This window comes from Meriones unguiculatus, chromosome 2 (assembly GCF_030254825.1).
Source record: "Meriones unguiculatus strain TT.TT164.6M chromosome 2, Bangor_MerUng_6.1, whole genome shotgun sequence".
Taxonomy (NCBI): Eukaryota; Metazoa; Chordata; class Mammalia; order Rodentia; family Muridae; genus Meriones; species Meriones unguiculatus.
In genome coordinates, this window is record NC_083350.1 from 67,139,036 (window position 1) to 67,163,456 (window position 24,421).

At 39.3% G+C, this 24,421-nt stretch overlaps 1 protein-coding gene and 1 pseudogene across 2 annotated transcripts in view; one reads left to right on the forward strand and one right to left on the reverse strand.

Moving 5' to 3' along the window:
- The window catches only part of LOC110541478 (desmocollin-3), a 39,835-nt gene extending 27,840 nt beyond the window's left edge, over positions 1–11,995 (forward strand). Inside the window, exons 15-20 of one of the 2 annotated variants that reach the window (XM_060377645.1) lie at positions 3,653–3,877; positions 4,279–4,503; positions 6,244–6,365; positions 6,699–6,953; positions 8,509–8,551; positions 8,630–8,753. In XM_060377645.1, coding sequence (XP_060233628.1) covers positions 3,653–3,877; positions 4,279–4,503; positions 6,244–6,365; positions 6,699–6,953; positions 8,509–8,535 — 854 coding nt within the window. In that variant the 3' untranslated portion in view covers positions 8,536–8,551; positions 8,630–8,753. Of the gene's footprint in view, positions 1–3,652; positions 3,878–4,278; positions 4,504–6,243; positions 6,366–6,698; positions 6,954–8,508; positions 8,552–8,629 lie in introns of both variants that reach the window. The other variant, XM_060377644.1, reaches the window with a different exon arrangement.
- A 6,227-nt stretch (positions 11,996–18,222) lies between these two features.
- On the reverse strand, positions 18,223–18,942 carry LOC110541016 (proteasome activator complex subunit 2-like; annotated as a pseudogene).
- Between the last annotated feature and the right edge of the window lie 5,479 nt (positions 18,943–24,421).

Genomic DNA, 24,421 nt, shown 5'->3' on the forward strand with positions numbered 1-24,421 from the left:
AGGGGAAAGTGATCCAATAGAAGGCAGCAGAGTTCATATCAGGGACAGCACTTACACCAGTTGCTAAAGGACCCATATGAAGACCAAATAGCCCATCAGCTCCATAAGTTTAGGAGGCCTAGGTGTATGCACTTAGGTTGGTGGTTCAGTCTCTTTGAGACTCCATGGGCCTACGTTAGCTGGCTCTGTTGGTCTTCTTGGGGAATTCTTGTCCCCTTTGGGTTCCTCTATCCTTCCCCCAACTCTTCCATAAGATTTCTAGATCCCTGTCTAATGTTTGCCCAAGGGTCTCAGCACCTGCTCTGATCTGTTGTTGGGTGGAGCCTTTGAGAGGACAGTTACACTAGGCTTCCATCTGCTAGTATATCGGAGTATCACTAGTGGCGACAGGGGTTGACTCTTTTCCATGAGGTGGGTCTCAAGTTGGGCCAGGCATTGGTTGGCCATTTCCTCAAACTCTGTCAAAAGTTTTGTGAGTGGGTTGGTATCTTCTTCCCTTCACTGGAAATCCTACCAGGCTATAGGCGGTGACCACCTCAGTCTCCACATCTGCTGCTAGAATTCTCAGCTAGAGTAACCCCATATCCTCCCAGTAGCCTCTCAGCTGTTAGAGATTCGATTGCTGAGAATTCTTTTGAGCCCCATTTCTAATTAGATCATTTTATTTATTGGTGTATTATTTCTTGAGTTTTATTATATATTAAACACCCTTTATCAGATGTAGGATTGGTGAAGATATTTTCCTAGTATGTACACTGTCATTTCATTCTGCCGACAGTGTCCTTTGCCTTACAGAAGCTTTTCAATTTCAAGAGATCCCATTTATTAATTGTTGACCTTTGAGCCTGAGCTGTTAATGTTCTGTTCAGGAAGCTGTCTCCTGTGCCTGTGAGTTCATGGATCTTCCCCACTTTCTCTTCTAATAGATTTATTATATCTGGTGTTATGTTGAAGTCTTTGACCAGCTTGTACTTAAGTTTTATTCAGGGTGATAAATATGGATCTGTTTTCAATTTTCTACATGTAAACATCCAGTTAGACCAGGATTATTTGTTGAAGATGCTGTTCTTTTTCCATTTTGGGGTTTTGGCTCCTTAGTAAAAGATGAAGTGTTTGTAGGTATGTGGGTTTATTTCTGGTTTTATTTCAATTCCATTGATCAACGAGTCTATTTCTTTGCCAGTATCATACATTTTTTATTATTATTGCTCTGTGGTATAGCTTGAAGTAAGGGGTGGAGATACCTTCAGAGGTTCTTTTCTTTTATAGGATTGTTTTAGCTCTTCTGGTCTTTTTGTTTTTCTATATGAAGATTAGAATTGTCCTTCCAAGGTCTGTAAAGAACTGTGTTGGTATTTTGATGGGAATTGTATTGAATCTGTTGATTTCCATCTTCTGATATTTTCTTCAATTGCTTTCTTCAGAGACTTGAAGTTCTTGGCAAACAAGTCTTTCACTTGCTTGGTTAGAGTTATACTTCGATAGTTTATATTATTTGTGGCTATTGCGAAGGGCATAGTTTCCCTAATTTCTTTCTCAACCTGTTTGTTGTTTGTATACAGGAGGGCTACTGATTCTTTTTTTTTTTTTAATTAATCTTGAATCCAGCTACTTTACTGAAGGCGTTTATCAGTCGTAGAAGCTCTCTGGTGAAATTGCTGGGATCACTTATATACACTATCATATCTGCAAAAGCGATACTTTGACTTCTTCCTTCCTGATTTGTGTATCTTTGATCTCCTTTAGTTGTCCTATTGCTCTATCTAGAACTTCAAGTACTACATTAAAGAGACATGGAGAGAGTGAGCAGCTTGTCTTTTCTCTGAATTGGGTTGAGCTTCTCAGCATTTAATTTGATGACGGCTATCAGCTTGCTGTATACTCTTTACTGTGTTTAAGTATGGGCCTTGTATCACTGAGACTTGTATCTCTGAGACTTTCATTATGAAAGGGTGTTAGATTTTGTCAAAGGCTTTTTTCCACCCAATGAGATGATCATGTGATTTATTCTTTAACTTTATTTATATGGTGGACTACATTGATGGATTTTTGTATGTTGAATCATCCCAGCATCCTGGGAAGAAGCCTACTTGATTATGGTGGATGATGTGTTTGATGTGTTCTTGGATTTGGTTTGGTGAGTATTTTACTGAGTATTTTTATGTCAATATTCATCAGTGAAATTGGTCTGAAATTTTCTTTCTTTTTCTTTTTTTGAGTCTTTGTGTGTTTAAGTAACAGGGTGACTAAAGTTTGGTAGATAAAAATCTATCAAAAAATAAATCCATTTCCTTTAGATTTTCCAATTTTGTGGAATACGGTCTTTAGAAGTGAGACCTAAAAATTTTTTTTTTAATTTCCTTATTTTCTCTGTTGTGTCCCCCCTTTCTTTTCCGATTTTGTCAATTTGGATACTTTTCCTCTGCCTTTTGGTTATTTTGGCTAAGGTTTTGTCTATCTTGTTGATTTTCTCTAAGAACCAGCTCTTGGTTTCATTGATTCTTTGCATTGTTCTCTTTGTTTCCACTTTATTGATTTCAGCCCTGTGTTTGATTATTTTCTGTTGTCTACTCCTTTTTGGTGTGTTTGCGTCTTTCTATTCTAAAGCTTTCAGGAGGGCTGCTAGGTTACTAGTTCGGGATCTCCTCTCCAACTTCTTTATGAAGCCTCTTTGCACTAGGAAATTTCCTTTTAGCATTACTTTCTTTGTGTTTCCTTAATTTGGGTATGTTGTGCCTTCATGTTCATTGAATACTAGAATGGCTTCACTTTCTTTCTTTACTTCTTTTCAGACCCAGTGGTCATTAAGTAGGGAGTTGTTCAGTTTCTATGAGTTTTTAGACTTGTTTTTTTGTTTCTTTTGTTGCTGATTTCCAGTTTTAATCCATTTTGGTCTGATAAGATGCAAGGGGTTATTTCAACTCTGGTGCATCTATTGAGGCTTGCTTTGTGACCCAAGTATATGGTCAATTTTGGAGAGGGTTTTGTGAGATGCCTATAAAAGTGTATGTTCTTCTGTGTTTGGATGCCATCAATTCTCAGGGGATACAGGAAGGACTGGTAGTCTCTGGTGGCTGCTGGTCTCTGGGATTGCAGGTAGATGGTCCCTATGTCTGCCAATCTTTGGAAGTTGCTGGTAGAGATGGGGCCCAGGGAAATGGAGTGCATCTGTGTGATGGAACAGAGCACCAGGGAAGACTGTGCCACTCTCCTTTATATTCTTATTCACCATTTAGCTAATAATCAAAGATTCTGTTTTCAGGAAATACAGATTTTACCTGCACCACTCAGCAACCCATGCATCCGTGTGATATACTGCACTAGTCACAGTAGCTGGGAAACAGAACCAGCTTAGATGACCATCAAGAATAAACAGCTAAAGAAAACATACACAATGAGATTTCATGTCTCTGTAAAGAAAAATGAAATGATGACATTTGTAGGAAGGTGACACAACCGGAATCATTGTGTTAAGAGGAACATGCTAGATTCAGAAAAACAAATACCACAACGTCTTTCATGAATAGAACCTAAATTTAAAATTATATATTATATGTATATAAAATAGAAATTAAACTGTATTTTCCTCTTTGGACCCTCTAAGACAAGAATATAAGAAGAGAATTGAGCCTTTGTCCCTTTCCCTTCTCAGCGGGTAAATCATGCACAGGAACACTTGCAGTGAGCATCGAGGATGTGAATGACAATGCACCAGAGATCACTGAAGATTATCTTGTCATCTGCAAGCCAAAGATGGGGTATATGGACATTTCAGCTGTGGATCCTGATGAACCTGTCAATGGCCCTCCTTTTCAGTTCAACTTGGCAAGCTCTTCTCCAGAAGTCAACAGAATCTGGACCCTCAAGCCAGTTAACGGTATTCCAGAAAGTTAATGATTCATGCAGAATGACTGTTGGAGGGGTTCACGTGGTGATTTACGCAAAGGGTGATGCAGAAGTTTAGGGTGTTAAATTAAGCTTTTCCAATGCATGTGTATGCATATAGAAGTGCATGTGTATGGGGAGGCACTTCTCTGTGTGTGTGTGTGTGTGTGTGTGTTTGCCTCTGTGTATAAGTGTCTGCATGTTCATAGAGGCTTGGTGGACTGCCAGACTAGCTTAATCTGCAAGTGCTGGGCAAAGAGAGATCCTGTCTCACAAAACAAGGCCGTCAGTTTCTGGAGAATGATACCTGAGGTTCTAATGGGATCTTTCTATGTGTACATCTCTCTACACAAAATCAATCAATGGAAACCAAATCTTTTTATTTTCTTAAAGATACAGCTGCCCGCCTATCCTATCGGAAGAATGCTGAAGCTCAGATATACACCATTCCTGTTACTGTAAAAGACAGAGCCGGGAAAAATGCAACCAAAATCTTGAGAGTTAACCTGTGTGACTGCACCCACCCCAGCCAGTGTGCGGCCAGGTCAAGGAGTGTAGGGATTGCCATGGGGAAGTGGGCCATCCTTGCCATCTTGCTGGGCATCGCACTGCTCTTTTGTAAGTACTTTCATTCACTTGAAGATAAAATGCAAAATTAAAGGTCTGAACATCTTGGGAAGTAAATACAGACAAGCATCCTTTAGGTGTGAGTTTTGTTTATACATTGCCTCTGTATTCTGTGGTAGCTGAGTTCTGCTAGAATCGTTGTTCTTTGAGGGAACTTGGGTCCTTTCTGCAACAGAATTGTTAAAAAGTATTCAGCTTATTCAATTCTGCTTTCTTTTCTTCATTTATAGGTGCAGTAGTAGTAACCTACACTGTGGGGGTACAATTAAGTAAATTTATGTGAAATTATTAGACTAGTACCTACTAATTTCTAATTTTCATTTATTAGTTTTCACCAACACAACAAAATAAATGTATCTTTAATACCTACTAGATTTCAGAAAATGGTACTAGGTAGGGTTCAATGGAAAGCAAAATAGACAAAAATAAATAAATAAATAACAAAATAGAAACAAAAAAATCTCAATAATCACCAAAAATTTCATTTCTGAGAGGAATATATTGGAATACAGTAAGTAGACTCAAGCATGCTGTCATGTATGTATGAGGTTATCGGTCTTGGTGGCCACCCATTTTCACAGATGGTTAGATCACTAGGTCATGCCTACATAACATGATTTGGGCTCTTCCGTTATGTGGCATACCCAGGGAGAAGGGCTTTCAGCTGGAGGAGAAAGTTAAGTCAAAAACTGTATGGTAGGATTATGTCTGAAGAAATCAAACAATGGTGCAGAGTGTCCTTTGTCCACATGGAAGTGGATGAGGGGAGGAGGATCAGGAAACACAGCTAGAAGGAGAGGGGAGGGGAGGCACAGTGATCCTTCAGGGGACAGATGGTGATAGCTCAGAGCCATTCCGGTCCCCTGAAATCTGTGACCTCTGTAAGAAGGCCTCACTGAGAATATCTGAGTAAAAGGCTTAGACGTGTTCCCTCAGAACTTGAAATCTGCGTGCTAAAATTTGAATTTCCTGTAATTTCTATTCTTGGGTTTTTGTTGTTTGTTGGTTTGTTTGGTTGGTTTTGTTGTTGTTTTGTTTGTTTTTGAGGCAAGAGTCTTACTATGTAAACCGGGTTGTAATTTTCATATCATGAATTAGTCTTATTTTTGCTTTTTTTTTTTCTCTTCACTTAAAAGCTTAAAAATCTAAGGTCGTGGGCCATATAAAATCATGTGGTGGATGGGAATTATGGACACAGTTTGCAAGTGTGCTAGAGTGTCTTCTGAACCACTGAAAATAGCTGTTATTACTACTGATTTAGTGACCATACTGTCTTAAATCTCCTATTATTATGTAGGATAAAAGTCTGAACACATGAGATACAAAATGTGTTAAATTATGTTCCGTTTTTTCTTCAATTGGCGAACTGATCTTTTGGGACTCTGTAAATATTTCCAATCTTTAACTTAAATAGATGTTAGAGACTTTAAGGTCTACAGTTGAACTCATGATTCTAAACCCGTTCACATGAAGGGGAGGATGCCTTAGAAAAATTATCAGAATATGCATGTGATTATAACACATTTCAAATTGTGCCTGTGAGTTTGAAAAGACCAGGAAGGACAATTCAAGGGAAGCGACAGTTAATGTTCTTGTCCTCCTGAGGCCTAAGGCATAGCAATATTTATTATATATTTGGTAACTTACGTTCTTTTAAAACTGTATTTCTTTATTGTATGTTTGGTAACTTGAGTATGATAACTTAAAAATGTATTTCTTATTTTTACTTAGCGGTACTGTTAACTTTAGTGTGTGGAGTTGTTACTACCCGAAAAGGAAAACATTTTCCTGAAGATTTAGCACAGCAAAACTTAATTATATCGAACACCGAAGCACCTGGAGACGACAGGGTGGTAAGTGATTTTTTTGGCGAACAACTCTCCCTGTAGTTTAAAACTTCACTGTGTGAAGTTACTTAGGAGTTACTTTATTTTTGTAATTGGTTAGAATCTTGTAAATTTTAAGTCTTCTGTCTGTCAGCGTTCCAGAACTTAACAGAGTGGTACTTATCGAACTTCAAGAAGCAAATTTACCTTTCAGTTCTATTCTTTCCACTTTTTTGCTAGTACTAATTCAAAATTAGTCTTTTACGTTGTGAATTAATTACAACAGTAATCATTCTGACTGCTTTCTGCAATGTGTAAAATTCTTTGACCCCACTATTTTCTTTCCTTATTATAATGTAGTGCTCTGCCAATGGATTCACTACCCAGACAGCCAACAACTCCAGCCAGGGCTTCTGTGGCACAATGGGATCTGGAATGAGGAATGGCGGGCAGGAGACCATTGAGATGATGAAAGGACACCAGACCCTGGACTCCTGCCGCGTCGCTGGCCATCACCACACTCTGGAATCCTGCAGGGGCGGACACATGGAGACGGACAACTGCAGATACACTTACTCAGAGTGGCACAATTTCACTCAGCCTCGACTTGGTGAAGTGAGTTTCCTTACATGTTTTACTCTGAGGTAGAGAACAATAAGACACTGGTATTAATGTACATCTCTAGAAACTGCTTTGCTAGGTCCCTTCTCTTGTTAGTGTTGGTCTTTTAAACAAGTTGTGATTTTGTTACTGTATTTAATTTTTAAATATTTTTATTCCTTTGTCACATTCTCTCAGTTTCTATGATCTTACAGGAACCAGGGGCTTCTATTTTCTGCCCCTAAAGATACATTTTTACGTGCACATTTACCTTATAAACTCCTTTGATAAGAAAAGAATGTGAAGAAAAGTTCTAGTACCTCACAAATATACATTTCCCAAGTAAAACTTATATTTTGCTATGAAAACATAAACTTCTGAATGCATTTTTTAGGTTAAAGATTAACACACTTAAGGTATACATTGATTTGTTTATTTAATATTTTCCTTTATTCTAAGTGGACTAGTTATAATTGCACATATTAGACGATGGGTGTTAGTGATTGAATGCTTTTGCTTTATTCTGCCAGTATGTGTGTGTGTAACAAAAACCTCACATGTGATTTGTATGTTAGGTCAGGGTAGGGATCCTGTTTAAGATTCCATGTCTGAAGCAGAGGGAACTACTGTGCTCAAGGCAAACATTGTACCAACCACCTTTAGTTCTGAGATGAACAGAACACAAGTTTGAATATTCTGGAAGAGGGCTCTTAATTTCTTCATACCCATATCTGTTTTTTTGTCATAGTCAGTGTTTACATGTTTTATATTTGAAGATGGCATTCACCTGAGCTCACAATAAGGGACAAAGCTCCATACACTCACTTAGAAACACCCTTCAGTGTCATAACTAGTAGTGGAAGGAGAGGCTAGCAAGGATAACATTCTTGGTAGCAGCGGGCCACCAGGTGATGGTTAGGAGAGGACTGCAAGAGCAGATAGCATAGGAAGCCTTGAAGTGTGGAAGACAGGCCAGCGAGACACAGCACTGAGGGTGAGGCAGCGGTGGTCAATGGCTTTGCCGCTTCAGAACAAAAGCAAAGTTTCTGCAGTGTGAATTAAGCAGATGCTTTTAAGTTCAGTGATTTTCTGGAGGTGTATCTCTGGCTCTTGGCGACTTTGGAATGCAGTAATTTTCTTATGTACTTCATCACGGCACATGGTGGAGCTTTAGTTTATATTCGTTGTACAATTACCATGGGATGGGCATAAGAAATGTGATTTCATGCGTTGCTATTGCCATCATTAGCTTCCTGAAATAACAAAGCGATATTGGAAGGGAACACAACTTAAAGTAACACAAGTTAGTAAACTAAAGTTATTTCAAACTAGGGCCACTTGGTACCCACACACAAATTCCAACCACCTGTCATAGTGTCTCCATTTTGTGAAACTGACTGCAACTATAGACACAAAATTTGGGGATAAATATTTTATGATGACTTAAGTGTACTTAAATATAAATTTGTGGACCTAGTTTTTAATCTTATGAATTATTAAAAATGAAAAATAATACTGATTTTTGATATGGCTGTAATATAGACCAATCATGTGCATTTTTTGTGTGTAGGACTCCATTAGAGGACACACTGGTTAAAAATTAAACCTAAAAGGTAAATAAAATAAATTTTCTGTTCATATGTTTAAGTTGTTTAAAAAAATAATACAACCCTCTTTTTTGGACTTTACAGAAATTGCATGTGTGTAACCAGAACGAAGAACACATCCCATCCCAAGACTACGTCCTCACCTATAACTACGAAGGCAGGGGATCTCCAGCGGGCTCTGTAGGCTGCTGCAGCGAAAAACAAGAAGAGGAGGGACTGGACTTTTTAAACAACCTGGAACCCAAATTCCTTACATTGGCAGAAACATGCACGAAAAGATAATGCCGCCTGGCAACAATTAGACACGTCCTTAGCAGAAGTTTGAAACGATGATATGTAAAACAGAGTCACTATTTGCACAAAATGGTCTTGAGCTATGCTGGCTTACCTTGTGATAGTCTGATTTTAGTCTAGTGTGAAACTGACACATAATCAGGAGTAGCCATTTCTGTGGAAATCTGGTATTTTCTGGGTGGCTGTGTGCTGTGTGTAACTGTCCTGCAATGCTGGGCAGGACAGTGAGCTTCAGCTCCTAGCCCGTCACAGGGTCATGGCCATTGCAGAGTGTGGGGTCATATATCTCCTCTGATTGCTAATAAGATACAACCACACCCTGAGCCAAGGACAGTGTGCACATATAATGAACTTTTCTACAGTTTAAAGTCTCCCCACAGCAATTTGTATTAAAGTGATTGGCTGCTGACCACTTTTTAAAAAGCACAAGTGTTAAAATTAGATAGCTAGAGGAGTTCAAGCTGCAATACTGGAGTTAGCTAAGGTCTGGAAAGGGCCTGCCTAGCCCAGAGGATACTTTCCTAACAAATGAATTTTGTAACGTGTTAGTCTTAAAGAACTGTTAAGTTGTTATCAACATCACACACTACACAAACCTTCTAAAGGTGGTTTAACATACAAACAAAACAGTAAGGATGAATGTTTCAGGACAGAAATAATTAATGCTAAGTTACATTAAAATTTCTGTAAAGCTGAGGATCTCTGACCTGCCTCCTTCGGATTTCACTGTCAAATATTTTACTGGACTTTGGAAACAAAATTTGGCAAGCTAGGATACTGTATAGCAATTTTCTATCTCATCACAGTCTGAAACCTTTTGTGATTTGTAACCAAAGTAGGAATCAGAGTGATGTTTAAAATGCAATGTAAAAAAGAGAAAAATGGCAATTATTTAAGTTTAGTGGGAAAGAAAGGAAACGTGGATTTAGTTTGAAGGATATGTAAAGATTTGTACATCCAAATATTAGAAGGCAACTAGGTGATCCTTCCCCATAACCCCTACAATGCTGAGACCCACAGTTTCCTGTCGGGGGTAGATTACAGAAATGCATGTTTTGGGGGGATGTAGTGTTGACCGCCAATGAAGTTACATCCTCCATCAACTTTTTCTTTTTTTTTTCTACCCTTTTCTCTCTCTTCCTCCTGTTCTTTCATTTTTTATTTTTTATTTTATTTTATTTTTTTTTTTAGAGGGGGTAGTGGTGGTGGATTATCTTTACCTACTGGCTGTCCTCAAATTCACAATACCCCTGACACAGCCTTTGAATACTAGAATTAGAGGCAAATGCCACACTCTTTGTTTTTTGATGCAGAGCCAACTGGCCTTTGGAGCCTTCATTGTGCAGTGCAGAAGACAATGGGGAGAAAGTGTTGTTATCCTTAGAGCCACATACTCATGGCTTCTTATCTCCCTCCAATGAGAATTGTAGCTTTTATTTCCAGTACCCACTCACACCCTATGTGAGAGGAGCTCTGGCACCATTTCAGAAATGCAGGCCCTCCTTGGTTCCTTTTCCTGTCCACCAAGCACCTGTCCACAGATGCTTGAAAGCCCTGCATCTGATCCACCTAGGTGGCAGATCTAGAAACTCAATCATCCTTCAGTGTGATTTAACTTTTAAACAAGCAGAGCTGCCAAGAAGGTCAAAGCATGAAGCCAGCAGGGCTGTGAGCAGCAGAGAAGGCCACATTTTATGCCCTTTGCATTCTCCAATGTCTTTATCCTGCCTTTTCTTCTTGCTCTTAAACCAATATGCCCACCCTTTAGTTTGTAGAAGTGTTGGGCAAGACATTTTTAAGACCTCTTCTCATTTGGAATATATTGAATCTGGAAGAAGGACAGTGATGGGAGATGTAACTCAGTCAGCAGAATGCTGCCTGGCATGCCTAAAGCCCAGGATTTGATTCCAAGCACTGCATAAAGCGGGATTGGTGACTCTACTAGTAGCCCCAGCCCTTGAAAGAGGTGAGGGCAGGACGATCGAGGTAGTTCAAACTCTTCCATAGCTATGTGAAAAGTTTTTTTTAATTTTATTTTTTATTGTTAGTTACATTTTATTAACTCTGTATCCCAGCTGTATTCCTCTCCCTCATTCCCTCCCAACCCCACCCTCCCTCCCTCATCTCCTCTTTGCCCCTTTCCAAGTCCACTGATAGAGGAGGACCTCCTTTCCTTTCATGCTACCCTTGTTTATCAGATATCTTCAGGACTGGCTACAAAGTCCTCCTCTGTTACCTAACAGGGCTGCTCCTCCCTCGGGGGAGAGGGAGGTCAAAGAGCCTGCCATTGAGTTCATGTCAGAAATAATCCCTGTTCCCCTTACTAGGGTACCCACTTGGATACTGAGCTGCCATGGGCTACATCCAAGCAGGGTTTCTAGGTTATCTCCATACATGATCCTTGGTTGGAGAAACAGTCTCATAAAAGATCCCTGGGCCCAGATATATTTGGTCCTTGTAGAGCTCCTGTCCTCTCCAGCTCGTACTAACTCCCCCTTCTTTCATATGATTCTCTGCACCCTGCCAAAGGTTTGGTTATGAGTCTCAGTATCTGCTTTGATACACTGCTAGGTAGAGTCTTTCAGAGGCCCTCTGCGGTAGGCTCCTGTCCTGTTACTTGTTTTTGAGGCCAGCGTGGGATCTATGCTGTGAGTCTTTGGATGCGCTAGGGTAAATATGACCTGTTCAATAAAGTCCCTATCCTTTATCCATTGATGCTAAGGTCTTCAACTATGTGAGTATCTAGAATTCTGTTTTGATTTGTACATTTTTCATGTTTTTATTTTATCCTGAGAGTTACTTTCTTGGTAGATGTTTGAAATTGTCCTTTTTTTTGTTCATATAATATTATTCTTTTCCCAAATGTAAAAGGTGAAAATTGTGCTATTTTAGTGGGTAAGAAAAACATCTTTTGTTTTTTAACACTTTCATCCTACCCCCCCCACCCCAGGTTTTTATGTAAATGTACAGTTACTTTTTTCTCACATTTATAAGGAAGCAGTCTAAAAAGCAATTGGAGTTTGTTTTTCAATGATTTAAACAAGTTCAATTTGACAATTAAATTGCTTCCGAATCTTATCAAATGAAAAAAACAAGCATGGAATGTGAGAAATAATGCTTCTCAATAAGGAATGTAATAAAGTGATGTTAAACTGCTTTCCTGTCTTTGCTGAGTGTAGAGGCTCAAGGATCTAAGGGTGTAACATGCAAACTGAGTTTCGGGCTAGCAAGAAAATTGAAAGACTCCACAGCTCCTCTGTTGCACAGTGGAGAATATTCTCTAGAACACGTCACTGGCAAATTGTCACCATCATCAGTATGTCCTGGGACCGTGACACCATTTTGAGGCAGATTTCTCCAGATGAGGACCACCTGGAAAAATTCATTATGTGGCTGTGATTTACCATTGATGACATACTGGTAAAGAACTTGAAACTGGGGACCAGCAATTGTTAAAGTTATTTTTAAATATAATTTATTCACTTTATATCCTGATTGTAGCCTCCTCCCTCATCTCCTCCCAATTTCACCCTCCCTCTGTCTTTTTTCCACCCCCCTCCCCTAGACAACAGAAATGGGGAGCCTTCCTCCCTTACTGTCTGACCCTAGCCTCTCAAGTCTCATCAGGACTGCCTGGATCCTCTTCCTCTGTGGCCTGGCAAGGCTACCCTGCCAGGAGGAAGTGATCAAAGAGCAGACAACCAGGTCTATGTCAGAGACAACCCCTGCTCCCCTTACTAGGGAACCCACATGGAGACTGAGCTGCTTATAGGCTACTTCTCAGCCGGGGGCTTAGGTACTTTCCATTGTGTTAGGTCCTATGTTGGGGCATCAGTCTGTGCAGGCCCCCCTGGGCCCATACTTGTTGGTTCTGTTGGTGTCCTTGTGGAATTTTATCCTCCAGGGTTTTTCTATGCCCCTCCTCCCCAACTATTCCATAGGATTCCTTGCACTCTGCCCAAAGTTTGGCTATGAGTCTCAGCATCTACTTCAATCCCGTGCTGGCTGGAACGTTTCAGAGAACATTCTGGTCCCTCTCTTCAGCTGCTTCTGTGTCTATTCTATTTGCCCTTTTGAATGAGAATTAAACATCTGCCTAGGGTACTCTTTGTTGTTTAGCTTCTTTAGGTCTGTGAAACGTAAAATGGTTATCCTGTATTATACACCTAATATCCACCTAATAATGAATATATACCATGTGTGTTGTCCTTCTGGTTCTGTGTTACCTCACTGAGGATGATCTTTTTTACTTCCACACCTTTGCCTGCAAATTTCATGAGCTCTTGTTTTAAATAGCTGAGTAGTATGTATTCTATTGTATAAATGTACCACAATTTCTGTATCCATTCTTGGATGGTAAATCACAGCCACATAATGAATTTTTCCAGGTGGTCCTCATCTGGAGAAATCTGCCTCAAAATGGTGTCACGGTCCCAGGACATACTGATGATGGTGACAATTTGCCAGGGACATATAATTTGTTTTCATATTATGGCTATTATGAATAAAGCTGCTATGAACATAATTGAGCAAATGTCCTTGTTGTAAGGTAGAGATCTTTCTGGGGTCTTAGGTAGCACTATTCCCAATTTTCTGAGAAAGCACTAGATTGATTTCCAAAGTGGCTGTACAAGTTTGTGCTCCCACCAGCAAAGGAAGAATGTTCCCGTTTCTCCACAACCTCTCCAGCATGTGTCATCACTTGAGTTTATTTATTTATTTATTTTTATTATTAGTTACATTTTATTAACTTTGTATCCCAGCTGTATCCCGCTCCCTCATTCCCTCCCAATCCCACTCTCCCTCCCTCATCTCCTCCCTGCACCTTTCCAAGTCCAGATGTCCATCAACGGAGGAATGGATACAGAAATCGTGGTATTTTTACACAATGGAATACTACTCGGCAATTAAAAACGAGGAAATCATAAAATTTGCAGGCAAATGGTGGGATCTAGAAAAGATCATTCTGAGTGAGGTATCCCAGAAGGAGAAAGACACACATGGTACATACTCACTTATTTAGACCTATATGATGCCATAAACATAATGAAATCTACATACCTAAAAAAGATAAACAAGAAAGAAGTCCCGGGGTAAGATGATCAATCCTCACTTAGAAAGACAAATGGGATGGGCATTGGATGTAGGAGAAATCACTTGAGTTTTTGATCTTAGCCATTCTGAAGGATATAATATGGAATCTCAGAGTCATTTTGATTTGCATTTCGCTGATGACTAAGGATGATACACATTTCTTTAAGTGTTTCTCTATCATTCTATATTCCTTTACAGAGAATTTTCTGTTTAGCTCTGTACCCCATTTTTTAAGTGCATTCTTTGGTTGGTTGATGTTTAATTTCTTGAGTTATTTATATATTCTGGATATTAACCCTCTGTCAGATTAGGATTGATGAACATCTTTTCCCAGTCTGTAGGCTGTCATTTTGCTCTGTTGACAGTGTTCTTTGCTTTACAGAAGCTTTTCAGTTTCATGAGGTCCCATTTATTGATTATTGCTCTTAGAGCCTGTGCTGTTGGTGCTCTTTTCAGGAAGTTGTCTCCTGTGCCCACGAGGTCAAGGCCCTTCCTCACTTTTCTTCTAACCCGTCCCACAGATCTGTCAACAGAGATCCTGAATGGGGGAGTAGGATTGAAAAACAGGGACAAGGGCGCGAGAAATGAAGACCAAGACAGTATCTCTGATCAAAGTCTCCGTTTATTCAAGTTTTCCATACAACTATATAGGCAGAAACAGAAGGAATGTAATTGCCTTTGGTAGAGTTACTAAGTGACTAGAAATCACAGGATAGCCCACCAAGATGTGGTAATAATGGTAATTTGGAAAGTTCCTCAGAAGAGTTACTTGGGAAGCCCTGAGGGAGAGGAGGATTTAAGGTATTTCAGGAAGATGATCTTATCGGAAACCCCAGGTCAGCCAGGAATGTACTATTATATCCGGGCAGTATACCGGTCAAGCCAGATGCCAAAATTCAGGGAGCAGCAAGGTGCCAGAAGGCCCCTGACATTCTTCTAACAGATTTGGTGTGTCTGGTGTTGAGGTCTTTGATCCACTTGGAGTTTAGTTTTGTGCAGGGTAAATAAATATGTATCTATTTACTTTTTTCTACATAAAGAAATCTATTTTGAACTACATTATTTGTATTTTTCTATTGTATTGTTTTGAATTCTTCATCAAAAATCAAGTGTCTATAGGTGTGTGGGTTTATTTCTGGGTCTTTGATTCAATTCCATTTATTCACCAGTCTGTGTCTAGACCAGTACCATGCTGTTTTTATCACTGATGCACTATAGTACAGCTTGAGAGAAAATCCAACACCTGTTCATGTTTAAAGTCTTAGAGAGATCAGTGATACAAGGCACATACCTAAACACAGTAAAGGCAATATACAGCAAGCCTATAGCCAACATCAAACTAAAAAAGAGAAAATTAAAGCAATTCCACTAAAATCAGGGATATGACAAGACTGCTCACTCTCTCTGTATCTCTTCAACATAGTGCTTGAAGCCCTAGCTAGAGCAGTAAGACTACTAAAGGAGATCAAGAGGATACAAATTGCAAAGGAAGAAGTCAAAGTATCACTATTTGCAGATAATATGATAGTAAATGTAAGTGACCCCAAAAATTCTAGTAAGGCACTCCTACAGCTGATAAACGCCTTCAGCAAGGTAGTTGGATACAAAATTAACTTAAAAAAACACAAAAAACAAAACAAAACAAAAACAACCAATCAACCAACCAACCAACCAACCACCACCACCACCAACAAAAAACAATAGCCCTCCTGTATACAAAAGACAAAGGAGCTGAGAAAGAAATTAGGGAAACAACACCCTTCACAATAACCACAAATGACATAAAACACCTTGGTGTAACTCTAATGAAAACAAAACAAAACAAAACAAAAAAAACCCTGCAAGTCTCTATGAAAAAAACTTCAAGTCTCTGAAGAAAGAAATTGAAGAAGATATCAGAAGATGGAAAGATATCCTATGTTCATGCATCTGTAGTTAACATAGTGAAAATGGCCATCCTACCAAAAGCAATCTACAGATTGAATGCAATTCCCATCAAAGTACCGATACAATTCTTTTTTTTTCTGCAGGACAAATATTTAATTGGAAAAATAATAGGATGGAAATGAAATTGATATTTACTATGACTGGAACAGAGACTTGTCCTAGAGAAGAAAATTCAGTTTTCACTTACCAAAGGCCAAATACAAGAGAGAATCCTAAATTAAAGCTGGAAAGATCTGAATTCTATAGCTCGCCAACACAATTCTTAACGGACCTTGAAAGAACAATTCTCAAATTCATATGGAAAAACAAAGAGCTCAGAATAGCTAAACCAATCCTGTGCAATAAAAGATATTTTGGCTGTATCTCCATCCCAGTTAAAACTATTTTTATAAAACTATGTTTGTTTTTTTTTCCTTAACACAGCTATCATACAAATAGTAGAGACTCTTTTATATTTGTTTAACAATAAGCTTCACAACACAATAGCTGAGCAGTTATTACTCTACTCTTCACCCTCTATGCTAATCTTCTTTTCTCCCAGCATGCATCTCAGAGACACTTGACTTCGTAGCTGTCCTGCTGAGCTCTTTCCTCTGATCCCTCTTGGACATCTGCCTTGGCTGAATGCTTTATTTCCTCTTCTAATTCTCCCTACCCTGCCTGGCAGGGTGTCCAGCCTTATTCTCTATCCTGATCATCAATTGGCTATAACCAGGGAATAATTGGGGAGCAGTGTTTATACAACATTGAGACAGGAAATATTCAGAACAAGGATTGCAACCAGATATTGGGGTGGGTATAGAAATTAGCATTTTAATTACAGAGTAATGACTTTATATCTACAAGTAATTGTTCTTAATGGCTGAGCCATAGCTCTAGCCTCTTTTATCTTGTTGGTAAAGAAATTTACTAATAGAAGAATAAAGGGGTTGTGTTTTTGTGACATACATGGAATTCACTGACATTCTTTCTACCCCTCTCCATACCAACAGAAGGTATTAGGAACTAGGAATGTGAGAAGCAAGCTGTTTCCCAGTGCATTTTCTGGTTTGCTTTATGGTGAGGCAAGTTCCTCTTGAGTGCTCCAGGCAGAAGGGGCTGGCAGTCTATCTTCACCTGTGGCTCTCTTCCCACAGCTTCTTTTCTAGTGTTTGCAAGGGAGTGTAGGTCTTAAATAAAGACCTCTCTTTAAACTTAGACCTCTCTTGTTCTCAAGAACCAGTCAGGATGAGCATATTACTAGGGCCAGGAAACATGGTGTTGTTACACATACTTATTTCCCCGAGTAGAATCATCTACATCAACTTTGGGACCCCAAATGCTGAATTTAAGCAAAGAAACCTGACACCTCCCTCATTTATAATCATCGGCTCCTGTGAGTAATGCAACCACGGTGGGAATAAAATAGTTTTGTCTAAGATTTACTTTGTATGTGTGTACACTCACACAAATCGAGGCGCATTTAGAGATCAGAAGGGAACATCAGGGTCCTAGAGATGGAGAAAGTTTTGAAGTAGCTGTAAGCCTCCCAATATGGATACTGGAACTGAACTCTGATTCTCTTCAGGAGTAGGAAGCACTCTTACCTATTAAGCCATCTCTCCATCCCTAGAAGAAAGCATTCATCAGTTCTCTTAGGCAGCATTTTCACCAGCCTATATAGATAGATGCAATGTGATCACACAGGGAACATTTTATTCTTAGATTCTGAAACTCTTTATGTAGACATTTTACTATTGTGCCTTTCATAATGCCTTATGCTAAATGTTCTCTAGGATATAAATATATGCACATTAGTTCTGCTAAAATAATTTTCAACTTTACCCTTAATGATTTGTATTCCTTTATGTGTATAATCTGCATCTCGTGAGTGATATTGAATTTCTGGTTAGAGAGCTATGTTATAAAGGAAATTATGCTCGTGGGCCATGCAGGCTTCTATGATATCATGTGAAATGCTGGAAGCTAAGGGCAATCTTACAAATTATTCCAGTTATGTAGAATTGTTTCTTTAAAAATATGAGTCATCACAGGCAAGTTAAAACAGATATATAATAGCATAAGCTTACTTGAGGAAGTGCTAAACAAAAGAGGTCCAAGCCCAACAGAGAGAACACAGAGAAGAAGACAGTGATGCTTTATTTTCTTTTGCATCAAGCTGGGTTGCATTTTTGCCCTGTGATCCTAAGTTAATGAAGTGCACAGGACAGCTGAGCCACAGTAAGAATCACAACTCAGAGTTGAGCATGAATGTGCCTAAGTTCACACTGTGAAACTCCACCCGACTCTTCTTCTGTATTTAATGTACATAAAGTATCCGTCATTTATTGTTCTTCTAGTCCTTAGCTCAGCACATAGAGGGCTTTTTTTTCCTCCTCTGGGCTGATGATTTTCTCTAGGTTGCTGCTGATGATACGATAAAGCTGAGTATAGCATGCCATGCCCTCAGGTCCAGCACTATGGCCCTGAGCTCCCCATAGGCTTACTTCATACACCAAGGCCCAGTAATCTATTATCTATTACATGAGTCTCCTTAGAGGCCTTGGTCACAGCACCCCCTCGTCCTGAGAAGGACTTGGGAATGGCTATCAGGGAAGTTTCTACTTTTGTCACAATGGCATTCACTCTCTCTAGCACCTGCTTCTGAATTGCCACTCCAAAATCATTCCCATCCTCAATCTTGCGGATCAGGTGCTGGATCCATGTGGTTACCAGAACGCACTTCTCTTTGAGAGTCCAGACTTCTGGCTTAACCCTAGCAAGCAGGGCCAGAAGCCTCTCAGGAAGAAAGCCACAGCTAGGAGCTTCTTTCTTCTCCTGCTTGTCTGTTTCTATCTCATCCTCTTTGGTTTCAGGATCTGGGATGGGGATGTCCAGGGGAACCCAGGCAGAGGAGAAGTCAGCCCCACTGAGGGTATCCTGCAAGAACTGACTCAGGATATGCTTTTCCATGGCAAGAATGTGCAGAGGAGGTCCTCGGCTTCCTGGAGAAGATTTGGTCTGAGGACCTCCATCTGTTCATGCATTTCTTCACTCAGGCATACCCGACACTGCTTGACCATGTTTCTCCAGTTGTTAGCTCTTGAGTCTCCTTATATTACTCTTCCAAAGTGAACCCTGTTCATTTGGCCTCATCCAATGTGAAAAGTCTTGTCATTCAGACGATCTAGGTTTTCTCTTATTAGTTTTAAAAATACTTGATTTTATGTGATCTGTATGTGAGCCTGCCTGTGTGTGTGTGTGTGTGTGTGTGTGTGTGTGTGTATGTGCTACATGCATGCAGGAGCCTGTGGAGATGACAAGAGGGCATCAGATTCCTGGAAACTTGAGTTCTATATGGTTATGAGCTGCCATGTGGGCACTGGGAATGAAATCAGGGTCTTCTGCAAGAGTAGTGAGTGCTATTAACCACTGAGCCATCTCCTCAGCTTCAGGTTCTGGGTCTTATATGTCAATTTGGGCTTCAACTCATATCACCAGTGACAAATCATGATGCCAAAATAAATCTTTATTTTCCTCAGAATTTGATTTGTTTTTATACTTAAAAAACATTTAGGTAAGGGGGAAATAGAAGCATAATCTCATCACAGTAAATTGGCATTCTTATATTTTCTGAGTGCACATTTCTCTACAAAATTAGATTAATTTTATTTACTTCTGAGACCATCAATCCAGTACTTTACCCAGTTTTAAAATTTCACTCAATTTAAAATACTAAAAGGCTGTATAGCAATCTATCCATATTTTTAAGACTATAATTAAAACATTATTATTTGTACCTGTTGATTAGGTTAACTTCCGATCTATATACTTCCAATTACACACAATTATTCACAGCAACTATGGAACAATGGGTTATGGCAACTGTCCACAAGTGAAGATAAGGTAGCATAAGAATCTAAAGACCCAGAGAGAGGGACAAGAAAACACGAGCACACAAACATATGTGTATGAAGCTGGAGAGTAGGCACAGTGGTTGAGAGCATTGTGGTAGTCTTGTCTTTCCTTGTGCCCAAGTAGAACCCAAGGTTACCCGTGTGCTGCGCAGGTGTTTTGTCACTAAGCTACACGCCCGCCTTCGCTTGTTCGGTTTATTTATTTTAATGCTGGTATTTGCAGGAGGGAAAGGAGAGAAAAATCTGACCTCTCATATGCAGAATCCACTGGCAGATATTTTAACAATTTACTGCGACAGTGATTGTTTCTTTCATACATTTATGCTGTGAGTTTATCCTGTTCTTGTTCTGGCCACCTTATCTAAGGGGAGAAAACTAGTGTCTCCTTTGCTTAGAACATGAAAGGCAGATGGAAAGCTAACATTATTGGGTACATGTTGCGTAGTTAATTATTTAATTCTGCTGTGTGTGTGTATTTATTTTGTAGATTAAATCTTGGCTCCTTACAGGTAAGGAGTGGGCACATTTTTAGAGGTAGTGAGGAAGGTTGGGGCAGGAGAAATTCCACACTTTGCCTCCATAGAAGGAGGCAAAATTGTATTTCTGTTCAATGAATAATATTTGTCATTAAATAGTGGTTACAGAATGCCTCCAAATTACCATGGTTAATAGTAACTATAATAACTGTATATTCTGAAGTTGATCTAGGGGAATTAGTTTTACACTGAACCCTACATTCAATTTGGCTTATTAAGTTGTTCAAATATTAGGCTTTGTTACCACATATTTTGTTTTCTCTATCACAATCTGGTACAGAGAAAAAAAAAAGCACAAAAAATCCTGCCATCTGCTGATAGTATTAGAGATTGCTGTATTGAACGAAACAGGACAGGCTGAATTATAGAAACCAAGAAATCAAACTTGTGGATGGTCAGAATGCTGGTTCCCAGCAACAGGAGAGGGCAGGAGGGCACAAAGAAGGTCAACTGTTACAGTCTTCTAGGGTCCAACTGCCAAAGTCTCTCTCTGCTTTGGCAAGGTTCCAGGGCCCAGGGTAGGATCTGGGACTGGATAAGGAACCCCCCCCCCCCCTGTTTGCTTTATCTCTTGGGTCTCAGAGCTGATGACTCAGCAATTAATCACTGAAAAAAAAAGAAATGGGAGGATTTCTTCTCTCGGTCTAGGGATCAGCTGCACTCCTGCAAGGAGAAAAACTTTAACTGGTCACTTTTTATCTCCCCTGCAATCAGGACTGTAAAATGGCTTCTAGCCAAAACTGCAAGGGTTGTAAAAAGGGGCTCTTTGAATGAGATTAGCTCTTGTGCATTAGCTTTCACAGGCTAAAGTAACCTTTTTCCTGCTTATAGTAGGCTGATAGAATCTGAATCTGCTCACTTATTTGTGAAACAATAGGAAAAGGAAAGAGGAGAGAAAGTAAGCAAAGACTATTCATGCACACACATTCAAGGGAAAAGGTGGATGAAGTTAACTTTAACTTCAGCCAATTCACGCAAGCTTACATGCAATGTTGATTCTGCTCGCACCCCCTCTGCAGAAACTGCAGCAAGTTTAGGCTGCGGGTTCCATGGTATCAGCCCGTATGTTCACATAGACAAACAATCAGACATCTAGACCTGTACATATTCATACATACATTTAGTGGAAAATAGAAAAGGAACTCCTTACATACAGGCAGACAATTTACATGCACTTATTTACATGTGTAACATATGTACAAAAAACAGAGATGGACATATTTACATGTAAACACATATTTACAAATCATGGATGAAAACAATTCCATCAGGCTTCTGTACAATGGGTTTCCTCCTCCAGGCTTCTGACAACAGGGGTGTGTGTTCTGTCACCGTTTATTGTATGGCCTTTATACATCTGAGACAAAGTTTCCAGAAAAGGAATTACCTTGTGGTCAAAATGGCAATTAATCACAGAAACAGGTGAATTCTAAAATACAACAGGTTACATGTTGTAAAACTAAACATTTCTTATCTATGTATCCATTACATAAGTTCATAGTGAGTTCAGAGTGACAAAGGTTGACAAGGCCTAAAAGTTAACAAGATCTAAAAGAATATATATCTTTTCAATTACTACTGACATGGCTAAACATTTTTCAGCTGTCTTTGGGGTGATAATCTTATCTGTCTTTCATTCCAAGAAACAAAGCAAAGCAAATTAAATTTTTTTTTCAAATTATTATCATTCATTACAATTTATTCAATTTGTATCCTGGCTGTGGCCCCCTCATCGCCCCCCAGTCCCACCCTCTCTCCTCCTACCCTCCCTCTCTCTTCTCCCTCTATGTCCCTCCTCTAGTCCACTGATAGGGGAGGTCCTCCTCTACTTCCATCTGTCCCTAGCCTATCAGGTCTCATCAGGACTGGCTGCATTGTCTTCCTCTGTGGCCTGAGAAGGTTGTACCCCTCAGGGGGAGGTGATCTGAGAGCTTGCCACTGAGTTCATGCCAGAGAAAGCCCCTGCTCCCCTTACTAGGGACCCACTTGGAGACTGAGTCTGGGCTATATCTGAGATGGGGTTTTAGGTCCTCTCCATTGTCTTTGGTTGGGGTATCATTCTCTTCAAGGTTCCCAGGGTTCAGTTTTCTTTTCTCTGTTGCTGCAAAGCCAATTAAAAATGACAGTATATAATGCCATAAGGTGACAAGGTATAAGAAATTACAACAGAACAGTTTGTATATGCTGACATCAAGGTTTGTATTTAATTAGACATTACTTGGTAGTCCCATTATAATTTGAGTTCATAGGAAGTTTAAACCAACTTGCTTATATTTATGGTGTATACCAGGATTTGTAAGGAAGGCTTATCTTGAGACATAAGTCTTTCTCAAGCCTGTCTCCTAGTGAGGCATCTGGGGGCCACAAAGTTATTTATTGCAACCATAAACTTTCTAAAGTTGTTTTATAAGTTCTAAAACAATTTAACTTTTAAAATTGTTTGAATCAAATCAGGAATTCCATAATCAGGAATTAATTCACCTGAAGAGCAGTATGTCTTCATTAAGATCCCATAGGAAGTTTGTTCAATCAGAGTGTGTAAATACCCAGACAGTGATGATTCACACAGTGCACAAAGAATGAGTGTCAGAGACTAGAAGAAATTCTGGGGTGGATCATGGTACAGACCTCGCAAAATACCTGATCCCTTCCAGAAAGCCCACCTGCCTAATGAGCTCCTTTAGCAGAATAGCTCCTGACAGTCAGCCAGCATCATGGCAGGAATCGCCTTCAGTTCTTGCATAGCGTAAGCAGTGGCTGTTGGTTACAGCAGCCTATGCTGGGATGTCCTCAGTTGGCTAGAGGGAAGATCACCTCCTCTCTGCAACGCATCAAGACGCCTGGTGAAGAGAAGCAGAGTGCTTAGCAGCTTTCTCTGATTGCTGCTAGTTATGTTCCAGTGTTGATTGAGTAAGTGAATGAGTAAGCAGAAGATCTAAATAAGAAACCGTATAGTGATTACGAATTTGCTATCTTCCATTTTTGAAAATTTCATAAAAATATGGAATTTTTCTGTCTTTGCTTTTAATTGAACATTTTGTTTTCATGAAATATACTCTTCGTGTGTCATATTTTATATTCAGTTCTCATTTGTTTGACAACATCAGATTTTCTTTGCTGAGTGTTTATGTGGTACTCCTCTTCCTCTTTCCTCCAGCCATCTCTTTTATTCTGTGTCTTACATAGAACACATGGTTAAATTATGAACTCTTGTGTTTTAATAGGAGCATTTATTTACTTTCACTACCATAAGGTAATTATTGATATAACTGAGTTTTGTTCTATTGTACTGTATTAGCATTGCTATGTGACTTCTTTTATTTCTACCTGTTTTTCATTCATTCCTTACTCTTTCTTCATTTGCATCAGTTCGCAGGAGAGCATCTTATTATTTGTCTTGAAGTAGAGTTCTAACTTTTATGCCTAGATGGATGTCTGTGTGTAACGGGCACAATGAAACACATCACAGGTCTCTTCAACTCATCTATGTGTCACGTGTAAAGGACAGCTTTCACCATAGTCACGAGATGTTACAGCTGACCCTAAGTCGATTTTTAGGCACTTTACTTTTTGCCCAAAGAAAAGCCATGCTCGTTTTTTTTCAAGTCCTTTCACTGACTGCAGCCAGCTCACTTTATGCTGAGACACATGTCCCCACTCTGAGCATGCATGTAGTACCCATTCTTCTGTGACTGTCTTTAACTGTAATCCTTTCAAAGCTTATTAATGGTGTTACAGATGGCCATCTGCCTGTCATCTTCCTCTCCTTTTTGTTCTCTTTTTTCCTTTTTTCTTTCTAATTTCTATGTAGACAATGATGGTTTATAACTCTTGATCCTCTTGCCTCCATCTTCCAAATTCTTCACTCTTTCTGTGAGCATTTATAAATGAAATTCATGTGGAGGTATGTGACACCACAATTCTGTTTATTTCTGAGAAATGTTTAAAGTGTTTACTACAGCAAAAAATATTTTTTATCTTTGTAGAGTGTTTTTTTTCTTTTTTTGACAGACCAGAGTTCATAAAAGTTGTTTTCAGATTGTTAACTTCAAGTATGAGTGACTACACTGTCTTGTATATATTGGTCTTGTTTTCTTTGTAACATTTTG